General features: G+C 34.9%; 1 protein-coding gene and 1 long non-coding RNA gene across 4 annotated transcripts in view; one reads left to right on the top strand and one right to left on the bottom strand.

Moving 5' to 3' along the window:
• LOC148125592 (uncharacterized) overlaps positions 1-19807 on the top strand; it is a 156624-nt gene that overhangs the window by 1482 nt on the left and 135335 nt on the right. The window lies entirely within an intron of this gene.
• The window catches only part of TRHDE (thyrotropin releasing hormone degrading enzyme), a 236612-nt gene that overhangs the window by 162911 nt on the left and 53894 nt on the right, over positions 1-19807 (bottom strand). For both annotated transcript variants that reach the window (XM_026699463.2, XM_087934471.1), the window contains exon 3: positions 15398-15524. In XM_026699463.2, coding sequence (XP_026555248.1) covers positions 15398-15524 — 127 coding nt within the window. The remainder of the gene's footprint in view (positions 1-15397; positions 15525-19807) is intronic.

Here is a 19807-nt window from a genome sequence, read left to right as displayed (position 1 = left end):
GGGACACCACTATTGACAGGTACAGAATTTGATAGGACACTCCCAATTTTGACCATTTGTTGTCTGTTTGACAGGAATGCTTCTATCCAGTTATGCAGTTGTCCAGAGATACCATAGGATTTTATTTTTAGGAGTAGTTTGTCATGTACCACTGAATCAAAGGCTTTACAGAAGTCTATGTAGATTGCATCTATTGTTTTGCCCTGATCAAACTGTGTAGTCCATATGTTTTTGCAGTGTAAGAATTGCAGATTACAGGATAGTTTTTTTCTGAAACCAAATTGTTTATTGGAGAGTAGGTTGTTTGTCTCTAAGTGGAGGATGATGGATTGGTTAATAATTGATTCCATGACTTTACAGGTGATGCAGCATAAGCAGATTGGTCTGTAATTTTCAACTAGGCAAGGGTCTCCCTTTTTGAAGATGGGTATGACTGTGGCTTGTGACCATAGGTTAGGCAAGGAACTGGTCCTGAAAGATTTTTCAAAGATTATGCTTAGAGGTTTGGCTATGGCAGTGGATAGCTTTTTTAAGAAATAGGCACATATTCCATCCGGTCCAATAGATAGAGATGGTTTTAGATTGCGTAGTGCTTTTTCAACATTGTCTTCTGTAAAATCGATATGTATTAGATCACTGTAGTTATCTGTGGTTCGGCTAGGAAATACTGGGCATGATCCATTGCTGTTTACAAATACTGAGCCAAAAAATGTGTTAAAGATGTTGGCTTTAATGGTGTCGTCATTGCAGTCTTTACCATTAGGTCCTATCAGGGGTGGGATGGACCTTGAATCTTTTAGTTTGTTGTTTACAAAATTGTAAAAAGCATTGGTGGAATTGGTGCTTAGGAGGTTTTCCTCTTGTTTAATGTGATAATTGGTGCATTTGGTCTTTATTTGGTGGCATAAATTTTGTATCTGCTTTTGAAATTGGCAACGTGACCAGATTTGTTTTTCCGCCAGAGTGATCTCTTTTTAGATTGAAGTTTCCTTATTGTTATGGGCAATCTGTTTTTTTGTTTTGTTTTGGGAGTAGTTGTTGGTACATATAGTCTGATGACTCTTTTGACTTCAAGTAAAAATATGTTGTAATGGTCTTCAACAGTATTGCATCCAGTGAATAGAGATTGCCAATCAAGGGATGAGAGATCGTTGTTTATAAGATCATAGTTGCCTTTTTTGAAATTATAATTGGGGATCACATCATTGTGGTGGTTTTTGTGTGGACGTATGTTGAGACAAAAGTCAATCATATTGTGGTCACTGCTGGAAAAGGGTTCTTTAGTTTGTATTCCGTAAATTAAATTCAAACTATTGCAGAAGATGAGATCAAGGCAGTTGTTTAGTCTAGTGTTGTTGGTTACTAGTTGTTCCAGTCCCAGATTTGTAACAGCATTGTAAAAGGTTGCATGTATGGTTTCAGTTGTACATTTATTTAGGGTCCAGTCAATATGAGGCAGATTGAAATCACCAAGAAAGATAAAAGGGTATGGGCAGGATGCTGCCCATGTTAGTAGTGTATTTAGCTTGTTTACATGTTCGATGTCATAATCAGGTGCTCTGTAACATAGTAAGAATCGAATTGTGATATTTAAGGATAGTTCACAGATAATGGTCTCAGGAAGAGCAAGCTCCTGGGTAACTTGGATATTTTTTAGATGTAAGGACTTTTTGTAGAAGATAGCAACACCACCTCCTCTACGAATTTCACGATCTGATCGGTAAACATGATAGTCTCTTACTGTGGTAATGGAGTCGGGGAGAGATGCATTGAGCCATGTTTCACAGACAAATATAATGTTGAATTTAGCCATATTTAGTAAGAGGAAAAATTCAGGTATTTTATTTACAAGGCTTCTTGCATTGAGTTCTAATCAAGTAATTAACATCACAGAGCTCAGCTTGCTAAATTGCAGTTAGCACTTTTCAGGAATGCACTGTGCTGTAGAGGAAAGTAACTCAGGGATATAGCTTGTTTAAGCAATCTCCACTCTGAGAGGAGAGGGGAAGAAAAAAAATGGATTAGGCACATGACACAACAAATTAATTATTAATGACAAACCTGATTGAGAAAGAAAGGGATGCAAAAGTTATATGCTATTTTTTAATCACTGTTATAACTGAATGACCCCTGTCTAAGGTAATTAATGAGAACTCACTATATATCTAGTTTGCCATAATGAAGTTATATCCATTATAACTATTCTTAATACCTATACTTTCCATATGTTTCTGGTCTTACTAATCATTCCTCTTCCATTACATCTGTACTATAATAGTTATTCATATATTGCCCTTTGTCTTTTAAACCTCTCGATTTATTTTTAAACATCTCATCATCATCATCCAACCATCTGGGCCAGCTCTAGACTAAGGCAGAATGAGCACCAACCTAAAAATGCCAGACTTATAGACATTATCACCATGACTCACCTTATACTTCAGCTCTATATTAATATGTATAGGTAACAGAAATATGATTAGTTAGGTTACTTTGATCAATTGTTGACATATTATACAAATGTTGGCAGGAAATGTAGCCTTCTATTAGAGGTTGAAGAATTATGTCAGGTAAAAGACGAGTTATTTTAAAAAATCAGAACTGTCTGGCATATTTATTTTAAAAAGAAAGGATTTTTTCTTTGAGTCTATCTACAATATAGAGAATGCAAGAGGCCATCGTCATATCTTCTCAATTGGACTCATTTTGTATGAACAGATGTATTCAGAAAATGGAATATTATAACCTTTTCCCTCAGGTAGGCTGATGGAAAAATGTTGATACCATTCATTATAAAGGCTGTTTGTTCTTTCAGGACAATGACATCAGAGAGATAATTTTCCAGTAGAAAATCTAAATTAATTAGCTAACAGTGCTTATGAAATCCCACTGAAACTAAGAATTGAAAGACTTTTTCCCCCTTTCAGAGGTATCTTCCATTTGCACTGAATGTCAAGCATAGGCTAGATTAAAAATTAATTTGAGCACAGCATTAAATAAACAAATACAAGCCTGAGACAGGAGCCAAGCCCCCAGTGTGCTATTCTATTCAGTACTTAATAATTTAATAATTAGTACTTCTGCTCCTATAGCCTTCTGACTTGGTAATGGCCAGAGAGCTACTCTAATGGCATCCTCTAATATTATAAATTCTTGTAAATAGGAAATATCTTCTCAGGTATGTTCTAGAATGGTGACATCTCTACTGTATGAAATTTCAATTTATTCCTTCTTTTTAAATGTTATCTTTTCTTAATCAGATAATATCTATCCATCAGCATCTTTTAGCATACCAATCAGAAGAAACTTTTTCTGAATTCAAAAATCTTTTGAAAGATTTTCCTTGTTTTTCCATCTTCAGTGTTATTGTAATATCACAATTTGTCTTGTCTCTTCTAAGCGGTCTCTGAAATTCCTTATTAAGTTCCTTACTGAGATATTTCTACATTTAGTTTTGGCTTTTCTTCTCTTCTTAGCAATTTCCACTATTTGTTCTAAACTTCATTTTGCTTTCTTCTGTTTTTTGAAGCCTTTTTTTTCACATTCCTACTTAACAATTTCATTTCCTGTGATTCCCTACCAATAAAGTTCAGGATTTCTAAGTAATTTCTGATGTACATCTTGGAAATGGTGGATGTATATACTCAAGATCATATTATGGGAACTAGTAGCCTTTGGTCAATTGTTTCAGTTTGACTTGGAACTTGCATATGAACTGATTATGATCTTTTCATTACTCAGCCCCTGGTTACATTTTTTTAAAATTAAAACTCAGCTCTTCTACCTGCTTATACCAATAATATGGTTATTTGATTTCTTGGTGCTTAGTCTGGTAATGTCCATATATATATAAATGTCATTTTCATTATTTGATATGTTAAAAAGGCATAGGATTGGCAGAAATTGCTAAACATTCTCCTGCTTTATTTTATATCCTAAGCATACAGTTCTACTAATATTTTTCTCCGTACTATTTTCAACTTTGACACTGGTTGTTAACCACAAGCAGCACAATTTAAGATTGGCTTCAGATTGAAATCAACTAACTGAATTTGAGTCTGTGACTAGTGCGAAAGAAACATATTCCAGTAGTTTGATTATTCAGAGAAGATGCATAAAGATCTAGCCACAGAACAATTACATGAAGGAAGAGTGAATATTGTTGAAGGAAAGGGAAAGATTGAGAAAATTGTATTTGCATGGAGTTACTGTGATTCTCTTCTCATTCTTTTTCTGCACTCTTAAGTAACTTTGCTTTCTTCAGAAAAGAGTAATACAACGCTGTGATGAAAATGCAAAAGCAATAAGCTTCAGGCTGGTATAATTTTTCTATTAAAATCAGATATTACTAAACTACAAATTGTTTGAACAAAGACCAAATGATGATTTTGTACAAAATCATACCCACTGAGAATTATAGTGCATGCACCAAGATTTGTTATTCTGCTTTAAAGAGCCTCATTTTGGATCATTTTTAGATATCTGGCTTTCTTTACCAATAATAATAATAAAACCCAAAATCAAGTTATTACTTTTCAATATTTCATCAGAATGTGATGTTATGTTTAGGCTTCCAGATATGTAGACACTGAAACTGCTTAGATGTGCTGGAGTAGTTTCTTTCCTACAATCATTTTAACCAAAGAGCCCAAATAAAACTGTGTCCTACTGAAAAACTACTAGAGCGTCAGTTTAAACTATATAGAATCCTTCCACTCTCCAAACTGGACTTTTCTGTTATAGGTGCCATCAATGAGTATCAAACAGGATTTATAGGTAAAAGTAAAAAATCATCACATACCCCTCCCCTAAAGTTCTTGGACACCCACTCAATATTTTTTCAGTTCAGGCTTTTATCCAAAACAATTAAGTGAATATTATTTCTTTATCTGAGTTATTTGTAAGCCAAATTTCAACTGAAAAGATGGATTGGTTTAAAAATACAGTACTAATTAATTTTAAAACAAATACTCTCTGTGATCTCAGACTTCCATAACCTGAAAAACGGAATCCAAACAAAGAGAGGAAGAAATATGAAGAGAAGAAAAGTCAGGTAGTTGTTATGGTTCCTCTAATGAAGTCTGCTGGGGCAGAAATAGTTCAAAGAGAAGAAAACCAAAGATACCGGGTCATTCAGCAATGGAATAGCCTCATATTTTATTGCTTTCTCTATTGTAGTCTGAAGAAACTATTGCTGCTTGTTATCTGTTAATGGCAGAAAGCTAGTCTCTATTGAGAGAATGTGTTTTCTTCTTATACCTATTTTGTACCCTGAGGGAATCAACACTGAAAATTTGAAATCATACATTATGATGCAGTAGTCAGACACATTTTTGGCCCATGGTTCATACTTTTAATTTCAGTCCCGTTTCCATCATGAATATAATGTATGCAGTTATGACATCATGAGAGGTGGCGGGATGGATACTTCCCTCCATTTTTTAGGCTTTGGGAGGTTTAAGCAAAAAAGATGGGTTAAGCCTAGCAAACACTTCATTCAACTATTTTTCTTATTTGACTGCCAAATGCCTATGCTTTAATACTGAGTTTCTGAATGCAAATAATATTAATAGATTTATAGAGTTTACTATGCTTAATTCCCACTCCCCTCTTTCATACTTATTATATCACTACATATACAACTATGCTGTTGAAGACTGAGGTTTTTAAAGATGACTAATACACAAAATTAAAATACTTAATTTCCTCTGGGTTTTTATTTGCATTAAAAATGAAAGAAAGTTTTCACTTCATTTTCATTTATTATTGAGTGAAAACAATTCCTACATACCCTTATATATTGTATTGTTGTAGTACAACCATCCAAGTCACTGGGACTGTGGGTGGCACACCACATTTAATAAATGTTTGTTTTAGAATTATGAAACGGAAGATCACCTTCACAATTCAGATTTAATATAACCTTTATAGTGTTGCATAAAAGATGTATTACATGCAATCTATAAAAATGCTTTGATTCATAACCTCAAACAATTATTAATTTAAGCTATGGTTAAAGTATGATCAAATGGTTGGACCAAATGCATTAGACACACACTTTATGCAAACTTTCAATTACTGTATTCACTTGCAACAGTCATAAGAAATATTTGTAAAACTTGTTATATTTCTTTATTATCTCAAAAGTGCGTTTAATCTTTAACAGGTTTCCAGAGAAAGTGATACCAGGAGAGAACATGCTTTGAATTTTGAAATTCCTAATAAAATTTCTAACAATGTACATATGGAACGTGTGTGTGTGTGTGTATGTGTTCGTTATTTGCTGTTTTGAAATAACACCTTGATAGTATAGTATGAATAAATTATGGAACATGTAAACTGATACAAATAGAACTCAATTAGACACATTACACAACTCAAAAGAATTTAAAATGCTATACTTAAACATAGCAGTTTAAACCATAATACATATTAGTTCATAAATATTAATAGATTAAAAATATAGAAACAGGAAATCCATTTTTCACAATATTTTCATATTTTTCCATTATTTTCCACCCCTCACCAGCTTTAAACTCTCCATTATCACCACAGTGCCAAATACAATTTACCTGTTTGCTTATTTTTACACAAACTTTCACTGAATATTTTTATATTTATAAATAATTCAAAAATTATAAATAATTTTATGTATTTATAAAATATTCAAAATATTACAACAAATATATAGCATATAATATAAATATACATCATATTTTGAAAAAATATACAGAATGGCATGGAAAATAATTTATAATAAAGTAAATTGGGCTAAAATCTGACAGAAATCTAAGCATGCTTAAATCCCATGAAATTGATTTGTCTCAAACCTAGCTATACATAAAACAGAAATGAAAGAGATTATTGCTGTCTGTACTATTAACTACTGCCTTTAACAAATTCCATGCTGGTATACAGCAAAAGAAGTTGAAGCAAAGGAAAAAACATATGACTGATTCACTATACCTTTCTTTCTTTCACAGTTCTATTTCCGTTATATCTATATGTTACTTTATACACAGCCCTTGTTCATCAATTCTATCCAATACTAACTTTTGCAGTCTTCCCCTTTGTGACAACATATCTGTTAGGAATTGATAGTCGCCTAACAGTTGGGTTGGAAATATATAAACTAGGATAGACATTTTAATACTGTCTCTTTAGGGGAATGCTAAAATTGTAATTGGGTGTGGTTCCTCAAATGGCCATGAGATGGAGCCAGAAACCTGGGTTTTTAGTCCTGAGTGTTGCTAGTTGCTCATTGGTCAATGTTCTGATGTTCGCTGTTTTTGGTTCCTGCATTTCCCTATTGACTGTTGCTGATCGTCGTTATTCTTGGATTGATGTGAGTCTATTACTGAACTGTTTATGATACTGGACTTTGTTATTTGGATTAAACTGACTGCTTTAACCATGTATGACTTGGACTGCTTGTTGGACTTTGCTTAACCGTTTACTGGAAGTAAAAAACCTACATTTTACTAATGTTTCTGTGCTGGAGCAGAGTTAGGCTGTGCACTACAGAGAAAAGTGAGAAATGAATAGAATATATATTCCGAAGGAAGGTTAAAAATTCAAGACATATCAGATGTCAAGTTGACAGGCAACTTGGAGCATCAGAACAAATCATAACTGGCAATATACTGTGTGATAGGAGTGCAATAGGTCAAATTGCTGGTAAACCTCACCATAGCAATAGTCAGTAGCAAGACAGGAGAGGATTTGAAAGACACCCATAAGGAATTGAGATACAAAAATAATACTTCTAGTGAGATAATCTGAAATTAACCAGAGCAGGAGAGATTCGTTGATAGTAGGAAGAAACATGATGTGCAGCTGAGTTATGTGTTCACCCAGAAAAGTGGGGTCCTTTTCTCAGTAGAATGCAGTATACAAATACATGAAACATATAAAATCATGGCAATGGCAGGAAAGTTTAAGCTCAAGTAGAATCTATCATTGCTCTTTTGAATTGTAATGTTTGTTTCCTTATAACTTTTCTTTTTGCCTGAGTTGCAGAATAGCAGATAGAAGCAATGTCTTAATTCATAGTCTGAGAACTTATGAATAGAAAAACTTGTGAGCAAAGAAAGGAAATATTTGCATAATTCATCCAGGAGCCATGATACTAGAAGAGGGGATCTGAGTTCCTGCAGATACTACTATGTAAGGCCAGGGCCCCTGACAAATTATTCTATAAGCCTAGAAGGTTAATGAAATTCTGTGCAGGCTCATAACTTATGGTCTAAAAATAACTAAGTGTAATAAAGCATTTTCTCCTACAAAGGAAAAATAAAGGATAATATATCAAATACATACATTATTTAATAATACAAATGTACTAACTTAAACTGCTAACTTGAATGAATAAAAGCAGAAGATTAATGATTTATTCCTTATATCATTTGCATTCACTGGATAATTTTAATTTTCTCTAACTACTCTATAAAATGTCCAACTCCTATCCTTTTTTGGACCACCTTATAACCTCAAAAAGAAATGTCTACTGATAAATAAAGTTGGATAATATATGCAAATGCATCTACTGAAAAACAGGACATGTGTTTGCTTGGTAAATTTCCATGAAATTATATATCTGTAAGAAGTAACATTAACATTTGTGAATGACATTACTTCTACTAAAAATAGCATCCCACTAGATAACATATCCTATATGAAACTTTAGATGTAGAAAGTATTAGTGGCAGAGACCATTTTAAATCAACCTGATTAACAAGTGCTGATTGTCCATTAGGTTTGAAAGTAACAGAATTGACCTTAATTTATTTTATTTTATTTTATTTTATTGTCATTGCACCTTGTACAACAAAATTATATGCCATCTTCATTGTACATTATAACTATAAAAATAAAATACAAACACATGTCCTTCCCGTTCTATACAATTGATCTGAAAACCTGATATTACATTAATACTGTTAGGAATGTAAGTCACCTAACAGTTGGGTTGCAAAATATATAAACCAGGATAGACATTTTAATTGGTTGTGGTTCCTCAAACGGCCATAAGACAGAGCTAGAAACCTGGGTTGTTTCTATTCTGTTGTTGCTGAGAGTATTGCCGTTCCTACATTTTCCCTATTGACTGATACTGGTCATCGTTATTCTTAGATTTGATGTAAGTCTGTTACTGAACTGTTTATGATACTGGACTTTGTTATTGGATTATCCCTAGACTGAAAAATGACTGCTTTAACCGTGAATGACTTGGACTGCTTGTTGAACTTTGCTTAACCGTTTCACTGGTAGTAAAAACCTACATTTTTACTATACAGTGTATCTGTGTGCTGGTTGTGTGTTATTCTTCACCACTCACTACGTCTCCCTATGTGTGCTCATTCTCCTAATGGGGAATTACCTCAACACTGGTTATGGGCCCAGCTCATACCAGGCTCAGATAACAGAGATGGTGTGAATTCACGGTACTGTTTACAGACAGCTGTTTACTGTTTAATTGTGGGTTACTATCCTGGTAAAGATGGCACAAGACCCTTCAACAAGTCTATCACTGATAACCCGGTTGTATGGAACAAACTATGTTTCCTGGTCTATGAAGTGCAGTCTACTTCTGTGTAGAGAAGGGTTATGGAATGTAGTTCAAGACCCACCGGATGTAAATTTTTTACTACCGGTTCTGTGTGCATGGGTTGGTGCTTGTGGCTAGGTGGACATGGCCAAGTAACTGGGTGGGCGTGGCTTTTTTTTTGCTTTGCCCCCACCCCATTTGTGGGCCTTCTGGGCCTCAGAGGAGCTCTAGGGGGACGTTTTTGCTCCCAGGACGCTCTTCTGGGGCCCAGGAAGAAAAAAATGGAACCTGGAGGGGGCACACAGCATCCCTCCATGCTCCATTTTGTGACCTTCCTGGCCTCCGAAGCCTCTGGGAGGCATTTTTGCTCCCAAAAGGCTCCTCTGGGGCACAGGAAGGCAAAAAGTGGAGGGGGGCTGAGCCCCTCCCTCCATTTTTTGCCTACCTGGGCCTCAGCAAGGGGAATCCCAGCACAGCTGATGATATGAACATCTGATTGTCAGGAGGGGGAAAAAAGAAAGGAATACTTTAAGGGGTGAGTGTCAGATGGGTGGGGTGAGTGAGCATCGGGTGGGTGGGGCAAGTGAGCCAGCAGCGAGTGGGTGACCAGATCAGGGGCATGGCCAACCAGAACTTACGGCAACCCATGCCAAATCATTGCTACCGGTTCACCCGATCCGATGCAAACTGGCTAAATACCACCAATAAATAGGTGCAGTAAGTTAAAATACTCTCTAGGGTGCAGCGGTAGAAGGTCACCAGCAGTTTTTCATTCAGTTATTGTTTCCTGAGAAGTCTCATGTAGTATAATCTCTGCTGGGCCCTTTGACCAGTGCTGCAATGTGAGTACCTCAGCTCAGATCTTCTTTTATGATAATATCCAGAAATGTAAAACTGTTCCACTTGGAACAGTTCCACTTGTTCCACTCAACCTCCTGTGCTGATCTATTTCTTCTATAGTCCACTATAAGCTTCTTGGTCATATTGGTGTTAAGGACCAAGTTATTGTCTCCACACCATGAAAGCAACTGGTCCACCTCATCTAGATGGGCAGACTCACCCTCCCCCGAAGATGAGTCCCACCATTGTTGTATCATCTACAAATTTAATAATAGTATTATTAACATGAGTGGGAATGCAGTCATGCACATAAAGAGTATAGAGTAAGGCACTCAACACTGTGCTGTAGGGCTGAAGAGATATGATTACCTAATCTGACCCTTAGAGAGTGGCCAGACAGGAACTCCATAATCCAAAGGCAGACTGAATAAGAAAGTCCAAGATCCATAAGTTTAGACACTAATCTATGTGGAAGTATTGTGTTAAATTCAGAGCTAAAATCTACAAAAAGCAGACTCACATAGCACCCCCACTGTTCCAAATGAGTCAGAGCAGTGTGAAGAGTGATGGTTATAACATCCTCTATAGATCTATTTCTTCTGTAATGCAAACTGATATTTATCAAATGTATGCGGAAGACCAGAAATGATGTGCCAGCAGACCAATTTCTCAAAGTACTTCATGATGATAGGAGTAAGTGCCACTGGTCTGCAATCATTGAGGTTATTGATAGATAACTTATTTGGCAGCAGAACAATGGTGGAAGCCTTCAAACAAGATGGAATAGTGGACTGGGATAAAGACCAATTGAAGATCCTGGTAAAGACTCCAGCCAACTGATCAGCACAGTCTTTAAGCACTCAGCGAGAGATAGTGTCAGGACCGGCAGTCTTTCTAGGGTCTACAGCCTCGCTTCCTGTTCCTCCACAATGAGGTGGGGGTTACAATTAAGCAACGTATCTGGGATATTAATTTTTAAAACAATGTAAATCCCACCATTCATGGATTTTTTCAAATGGTCATCTGTCATCAACTTATCTCTCCTTAATTCTAATTCTGAAATTGCATTGGGTCTTCATCTTGGCCAGATTGGGTACAATATAATACCTTCCTCAGCAGCATTTATTCCCCTATGGAGGCAGCTATATAGGATCCCTAAGCCAAGAAACTCCTTTGTTGCTCTCTTTATAAGGAATCTCAGAAGACTAGATCTTTCCTGTTGTAAAGAGCAAGTCTGGAAGAGAACAAAATGCTTACCTTCCACTTCTTCTACCTGTCCAAAACCTCAATAGTTTTTCTAGATTTGGGGCCATCATTTATTATATCTATCTTACCTACATTTGAAAATTAGTACAGATTTGCACACCCAAATAATTATGTCTGCAGTGGAATTTCACTTGAAATTTTCATCTCTATTATCCAATGCCATTTATCTATTGTGTGATTTCTGAATTTTACAAAAATGTACATAGGTAATTCAGACATGTGAGCAAATGAGCTATCTACTTGAATAAATAACATCTTTTATGTATTCCTCTATCTCATAAATCACAATGGATGGTGGAAAATGCAATAACACATTATAGTTGAAGGTATTACTGATGAAAGTATTTACACAAAGAAAATATGTCAGATTACTAGAGCCTGGAGATGAGTCATCTTGGGTCCCATGGCACAATCTATGAGGCTACTCATTTGTGATTATTAAAGCTATAAACCAAAACGTTAAAACAAAAAGTTAGGGAGATGTTAAGGGCAACACATAAGATTGGCTCCCATAACTTGTTTGCATGAAAACATAGGTGGTAATATTTGAACAATGGATATATGGTGGCACTGAACTCTTGGATGTGGCATATTTTTTTTGTTACCCTACTTGGTACAGGAAACAAAGGAATGGAAGATATTCATAGACAGAGGATAGTGTAGCAAACCAGCTATGCTATAATTTTCCACAGAAGAGGTACATAATCAGAAAAACCAGGCCCACATGTGGCCTATTAAATCCTTGGAAGTACCAGAAAATACCAAAAATTAATATCAATTTTAATGGGTTAGAAAGGGAAAATTGTTATGGAAACTGAAGAGAGAATGTAGACATTTCAGTTAACACAAAATCTATATGAAATAAAATTTCATTTTTATCCTTGATCCATAGTACTTGTTGAAGGACAGCCTCATCATGCCAAGAATAACTTAGAAAAATACAACCCCTTCAGTGCAGTATAGTGATATCACTGGTGAGCTATCAGACTGCCTACTGCCAATCTCTTTGCCTAGCATGAAATAAAGCAGCAGTAGCTGCCATTCTTACTATTTGCAACCACTGCAGATGTGGAAGGAAGTACTCAATCTTTCCCCATCTTACAGGACAGCATAATATTCTGTACAAAAACAGGTGTGTTTATCAGCCTAGTTGACAATGCATAGGAATTGTTTTATATAAGGGACTATAGATACACAGTGACATTTCCTTCTCAATCTATACATTTCACCTTTTCCTAAAAACTCTTACATAAAATCTCCCATCACTTCATCCAAACCATAGTTTAGAGAAAATTAACTTAGAAATCCTTAAAAGTTCTACCTGACCTAAAGTAATAATCCTCAATACCAGGTTTTAGAGCTGTAGTCATTATTCCCCATGAAAATCTGACATCCAGAAGTCATAATAGTTTCTGCTCAAGAAGAGATGTTATTAAGTTAAAAAGGCAATCACTAGCAGCCTTACATGAAAGTGTTACTTTCCTAAATCAAGGGTGAGTGCTCAAACACTGAAGAATAAAAGAACTCTAATGAAAACTGTCTTTGGTTCAAATACTTTCAGTTTTTACTTTAAGCACTTAACTCACTGAAAGTAGCTAAAGCATTTCCAGAATACTCTCAAGAGACCATAGACGGTCTAAGCAATATATGGTTTTAGTCATTCGTCAAAGCTACACAGATTTCAGATTGAGCTTTTAACCATCACTTTGTTCACATGTCTGAATTTTCAGAACAGATACTTTTTAATCTAATTATACTTAAATAGTTAAATATATAAGCACATATTTATTCTTTCATATTTTGGGAGTATTCCATTCATGATGGGGTAGTGAAGGAATCACACACATGCTTTGTTCAGTTGAAAAAAACCTGGCTAGCACAAAAGAATCATATATGCAGATAGTAATACATAGGACTACTAAAGAGCAAGAAATCATAAAAGATGATTTGACAAGTACAATATTTGCACTGGTCAAATTTTAAATAAACACTTTATGACAAGTATTATAACAAATTTATTTATTTATTTATGCCCTGCCAGCTTTCACTACTGCACACATCAATTTTCAAAAAGTCCCATATGCATACTGCAAATAATGAAAATTCATGATAATCTACTGATTTTCAACAAATAAATATAGAACAGTTACATAAAGTAATAGTTTTATCATTAATTTACTGAGAGAGCTACTGTTTCCAAACTTTCCTTTTAGCACTACCTAAATATCTTATTGATACAAAATTCAGAAGTGAATTACATCATTTCATTTTTGCTTACAGAGAAGTGTTGCGGTTCTTTTGGAAACGTCATCAATTAAAATTCCTATTTTCACATCACATTACTTTCATATGATGTTTCTCAATTTGGAAAAAAAAGAAAAAATATTTTATTCTTCTTAGTTTTAACCTCATTGAAATTACGCTGCCACATTGGCAGAGAAATTAGTCTGGAACTGTAAACAACACCACTGCTTCTTATATATTTATTTTAAAAAATAGGATACAAGGAAAAATATTGAAGAAATATAAATGACGAGGGAACATCCAAAAAGTATCATTACTACAATTTCCAGACCAGAAATAAATCTTGTTTGCCATATATAGTCATGAAGAAAGTTTACTTTTTTTTTAAGCTGTGTCCTTGGTTTGTTTAAGATAACAAGTATATGTCAAATATCTAGACTACACTAGGTTGCTTTAAGAAGTTGTTCAAAGTCCTATTTTCCAGGCTTATGCTTTAAAACTTTGTAATGACACTTTGAATTCCTACTTAAATATTAATTACAAGACATTTTGAACTCTGTAAATTGTAATGGAGTTCAAGAAGTCATCTTAAGACTAATAAAATATGTTTTGATTGATAGTGCTAGACAATAATTTAAATGCAGAATCTTTGCACCAATTATATATACTGTATAACAAAATACATTTCTGCCGTAGTTTGGTACTAAAAGCAAGAATCAGAAATCCTAACAGTCAATTTCAAACCATGCCTTAAATAAAAATATATCTGTATAATTGTTATGCAGGAAATCTACAATGCAAAGTGCCTTGAAAAACACATTAAATAAATAATTAATATAACTTGATGCTAAAGTAAAACAATTTCAGTAGTTATAATTTCTAGGTAGTATGCCTGAAAAACCACAGTCCCAAAACAGCTGCAAGACCCCGGGGAAAGATTGTCTAGAGAATACACTGAACAATTACATTTAATTGAATCATAAAAAATGAAACCGTTGCAATTATTCTTCTAGTCTTCCAATATTTTCAATTATCTAAAGTTGTAAATATAAGTTTCTTTCTGCAAATTACAAACATGTGTTTTCTTTTTAACTTTCTGACATTGCTAGATTTTTCTGCCTAAGATTCATAATTTTATGATAAATTATGCACAATATATATGACAAAGCAGTACACATCTTATAAAATGTTTAAACAGTCCATCTGCAACATTACCAGTCAGAGTAATGCCTGTCACACCATTACTCATAAGTCAAGAAAGGTAATGCCTGGCAAATACATTCTTTAAAGAAGGAAGCTCTGAATTCCAGAACTAAAAACCCCTAGGGTTGAACATTAGAAAATACTTGTGATCATGTTGGTCTGCTAAATAATACATTTCCTAGATCTTGGCCCCCGTACGTTGCAAAACAAGTGAAGATCCAAACATTATAATTTGGCTTTCTTCAATCTAGAACAATAGTAATCCATTTTATTCCTCTTGAAACTGGAAAAACTTACCTAATTTTGGCAAGGAATAGGGTACTTTGAAGTAATCTTCATAGAACTCAATTAATCTCCGTGTAATGTTTAGAGCATAGTCTCCAGATCCTCTTCTAATGGCATCAGGTCTTGCGTACAATCGTACCTGTTGGAAACAAAAGAAAACAAAATAAAAGTCATTATATTTCAGGAATGCTGAAGTAATCAAAGCATTGGTTTTTGTGTGTGTATGTGTGTCTGTGTGTCTGTGTGTATATGTATGTATGTATTTATACACACACAAGTATAGAGTGTGTGTGTGTGTGTGTCATAATTCTATCATATCAGGATAGATGAGTTAATTATAATAATACATTTTCACAATTAAATATAAACAATGTTACAATTACCCATTGTGAGAACTGTAATAATAAATTATATATTGTAATATATCCTGCCAATTACACAGATTTTGTTTTATGAAATATGAATATTGATTTCAATATTTTTAAAGGCACCAATTTTTAGCATAATAGGTTTTTGTCCTCTATAAGTAAGTCAAAATAGTTTAATAGGAGATAAGATCATGGTAAATTAAAAGCACCTATCAAACTTTGATATTAATAAGACTTTCTGACAAAATGTTTTTCTTATACATCAAAGATTTTTAAACAAATGTACTGTTCAAACTTCTTAAATAAATTAGTTTTAGTTTTTTCACATTAAATAATATAGCAATTTACAAACTATACTACAGATATTGAAATGAATATGCTAATTTGAAACTCATCTGCACAGGAATGTTTTCGCGTCTAATTTACATCTCTGAATAGAAAAATATTGGAAGGTCTATTTAATCAGATCATGGGCCTTTGTCAGTCAGATCACAATTGACAACCAGGTGCCCTATGCAAGATAAGAAAGCAGTAGTTTTCTTGGACTGTTATGGCATCACCAAGCATCACCAGGAGTGTTAGAAATGCTGCCTTAGATTTAAGGGGTGGACACTATCACAAACTAGAAACTATTAATAGCTCCATTCTCTATGAACTTATCTAATCAGCTGAACACTAGAATTAACACCATCTGATGCAGTGAATTTCAGTTTTACCATGTGTTGAATTTAAAAAATGCTACTTCTTGCTGGTTCTGAATCTCTATGCATTTAACTTCAAGGGATAATCTCAAATTCTAATTCTGTGACAGAGGGAGGTGATTTTTCATGGCATGCATAATTTTAAATATTTTTACAATGTTCACATATTGCCCATTTTTTTACTAAGAAAGAAATGCTAAAATATTTCTTCATAAGGAAACTTCTCTTCTCTCCTACTAATTTTACTCCTCCTTTCTAGCTTTCTAATATTATATCTTAATGATATTAGAAAATGGAGAAACTGCAGACACCCAGATTCTTATTGGGCAGCAACAGTGCATTTTCCCTCTCTGGAATGGTTGTCCTAGATTTTTGCAGCCCGGGTATGCAGACTTAAGGCAAACCACAGCAGAAATGTATATAAGGTCATTTTTTATATCAGCATTATTACATTTATAATCTATTTACTAATTATTCCAAGCAAGAATTCGAGAGATTTTTTTATATTAGCTTTTTACTTTGTTGACATTTTATAGCATTATCTTCCATTATTCGTTATCCCTTTCCTGATTTACTGCCAACTCAAATCCTCTTTGTTTGAGAATTAAAGGATAATCAGTGTGTATACAGCCAGTGTAAGTGACAGCCAAAGTCAAAAAAACAGAACATGGATTCATACTTGGTTCTTAAAAAACTGTACGCCAAAGTGTCTGCGCCACAAATCAAGTCTACAATTATTGTTGCTCTATCTCAATGCCTACTGCCGTCCCTTTTGCTACAGCTTCCTTGACTCTATTGTAAGCCAAGGAACATGCCAAGGAACTTGAGATTTTGGCCTACCTGCCTACCAAACTCCGTAATCCTCCATTAAGTCACAACTGCACAGATAATGGGTTTTTTTGGGAAGGGAGGCAAAAGCTGAAACCAATTACTATGCTTTGTGTAATTTACTTGTGTAATCTACAGAGCAACTATTCCTGATCAAACCAACCTGTTCTAATGATTCAGATATCGGATTAGAATAGAAATACTCAAATTCAGTGTCAGCATTCCAAGTTACACATCAAGTAAATCAGAACCCCAAGGCAGGAACGTTCCTCAGAAAATTTGTACATTGTATCGGCACAGCCAGTGAAAACCAACTCTAAAAGTTTCCCACAGTTAGCATATAATTAAAAGAGCAAAAGTTTCTCTCCCCAGGTGTCACAGGTCACACTGTCCAATCAAAACAGATGGCAGGCTTCCTCGATCACTTCTACTCCTCCAATGGTCACCTGTTGGGATGACCTTGGTTCCCATGGGAGAGCTATTTATTTTGTCTATGAGACAGTCTAACTATTTCCCCCTCATCCTCCCCCCATACTGTGTGGCATCTATGAAGTAGCACAGGATGGTTTCATCCAGGTTCAATTCAGAGTTGACATTCACTTCTATTCTCAGCTACCCAATTTCAGAATTTTTGTTTTAGACATTATTGCTGATGCATAATTGAGAAATGCTAAATACTTTTATTGACTACAGAACAACTATTGTGTCAACTATGTCAAGCTGTGAAATATCATTACTACAATATAAATACCAGAACATTTTATTGCCCTCCTGTGTCAAGCCTTTAAGGTGAGGAAGGTTCAAAAGACAGGCACTGGAAGGATTTCAGGGATGGTCTTTATTGTAATAAGGTAACAAAAGAATCTTGAAAGACTATCCAAGTTTTTCTCTGCCTCATCTTGGACTAAACAAAGTCAGTCAGGTTACTTTGAGCTTCTTCTTCATGCTTTCTTCTTTTTTAGAACTATATGGTCTTTTTTGACAGGCTCCCCTCAATGGTTTGTTCATTCCTTCACTACTTTGAAGGTTAGATCTATACTTTTTTATATTATGAGAATTGTCTACTCAGGATAGGGAGATGCAATCCAGATGGAATATAGAAAAACAAACCAACTCCAAATTATTAAAAGAGTAAAACAAGGCTGCATATTTATTTATTTATATGTCCTATATATGCAACATACAATGAGAGAGACTGAATTAGAAGCATAGCAAAATGAAGCCACTATCTAGTTCAATGGCTACAAAAAAAATCTGTCAAGTTATACAACTATAATCCAAAATCATTTTGTTGTCTCAAATGAAATTTATACACAAAAAACCATAGTTCAAGTAAAACATGGTGAAAGAGATTGACTCCAAGTTGGCAAATAAATGATAAAGCTCTATATTTCTTATCCTATTCAATCCGTATGTTGAATATATACTAAGAAAATCCAGGTTGCAATATGAGCATGGTTTTAAACTGGAGAAAGAAACATCAATAACCTGTACTATCAGGGATGGGATTCAAATTTTTTAACAATCAGTTCTGTGGGCATGGCTTAGTTGATGGGCATGGCTTGGGGGTAATGTGACTGGCTGGGCATGGCCAACTCAACATCACTCACATTGAGGCACGCATCTCCTCGCCTGGCCTCTCATGACTCTGAGGATGCTGCAACAGTCCTAAGTGTGACAAACGGTCATAAGTCACTTTTTTCAGTGCCATTGTAACTTTGAATGGTCACTTCACACAACCAAAGTACTAGCAAAGGAGGAAAAAAACTCCAGAGAAGTTCCAGAGATAGGAAGTCTAGTCCTGCCAAGAATGTAATAAGGGTTAACGGAGAGGCAGTTTCTGTAAGCAACACCAGAATGTTTCCTTCCTGCCTTCCTTACAGGATTAGGCCAGTAATTTCTTCTAACAACCGGTTCTCCAAACTGCTTAGAATGTTAACAACAGGTTCTAGCGAATAGGTGCGAACCTGTAGAATTCCACCCCTGTGTACTGTGCTGATGACACTACTACAATAGCCAAAATGCAAAGGCTTTCCAAACTTCAGTAATGAAAATCAACACCACAGGAAAGAAATTGGATAATGATTAAATAGGGGAAAAAATCAAAATGATGACAAAACAATAACCAACCAACCTTGGAATATACAGTGAAGATTTTGATTAATTGTAGATAGTTGTTTTTGCCAAAATATAAAAAGTCACAGTAATAAATAGCATAAAAACAAAAAATGCTATTCTTTGGTGAAGGGAAGATAAAAATGGCTCCTTCAGCAATGGAGTAATTGGGACAACTCTATGGTCTCTGTGAGCGCCAGGCCTGGCAGCATAACCAGGACTTGGGGGCTTTATGAAAAATAAAAAGGGATGGGAGCAGGGGTGGGATTCTACTGTTCAGTCTGGTTCGGACAAACCTGTAGCTCTGAGGATCATCTGTGAGCAAACCGGTTCGCTCTGACTATCAGCTGTTGCCCCCCCATTCTGAGTTTTATTACCTGGTTTTCAAGCTCAACTGCTTCCCACGGCAC

Source organism: Pseudonaja textilis, chromosome 5 (assembly GCF_049901715.1).
Source record: "Pseudonaja textilis isolate UNSWEBS1 chromosome 5, rPseTex1.2, whole genome shotgun sequence".
NCBI classification, from domain to species: domain Eukaryota; kingdom Metazoa; phylum Chordata; class Lepidosauria; order Squamata; family Elapidae; genus Pseudonaja; species Pseudonaja textilis.
Note: the sequence above shows the minus strand (reverse complement) of the source record. Positions and strands in the feature narration are given on the sequence as shown.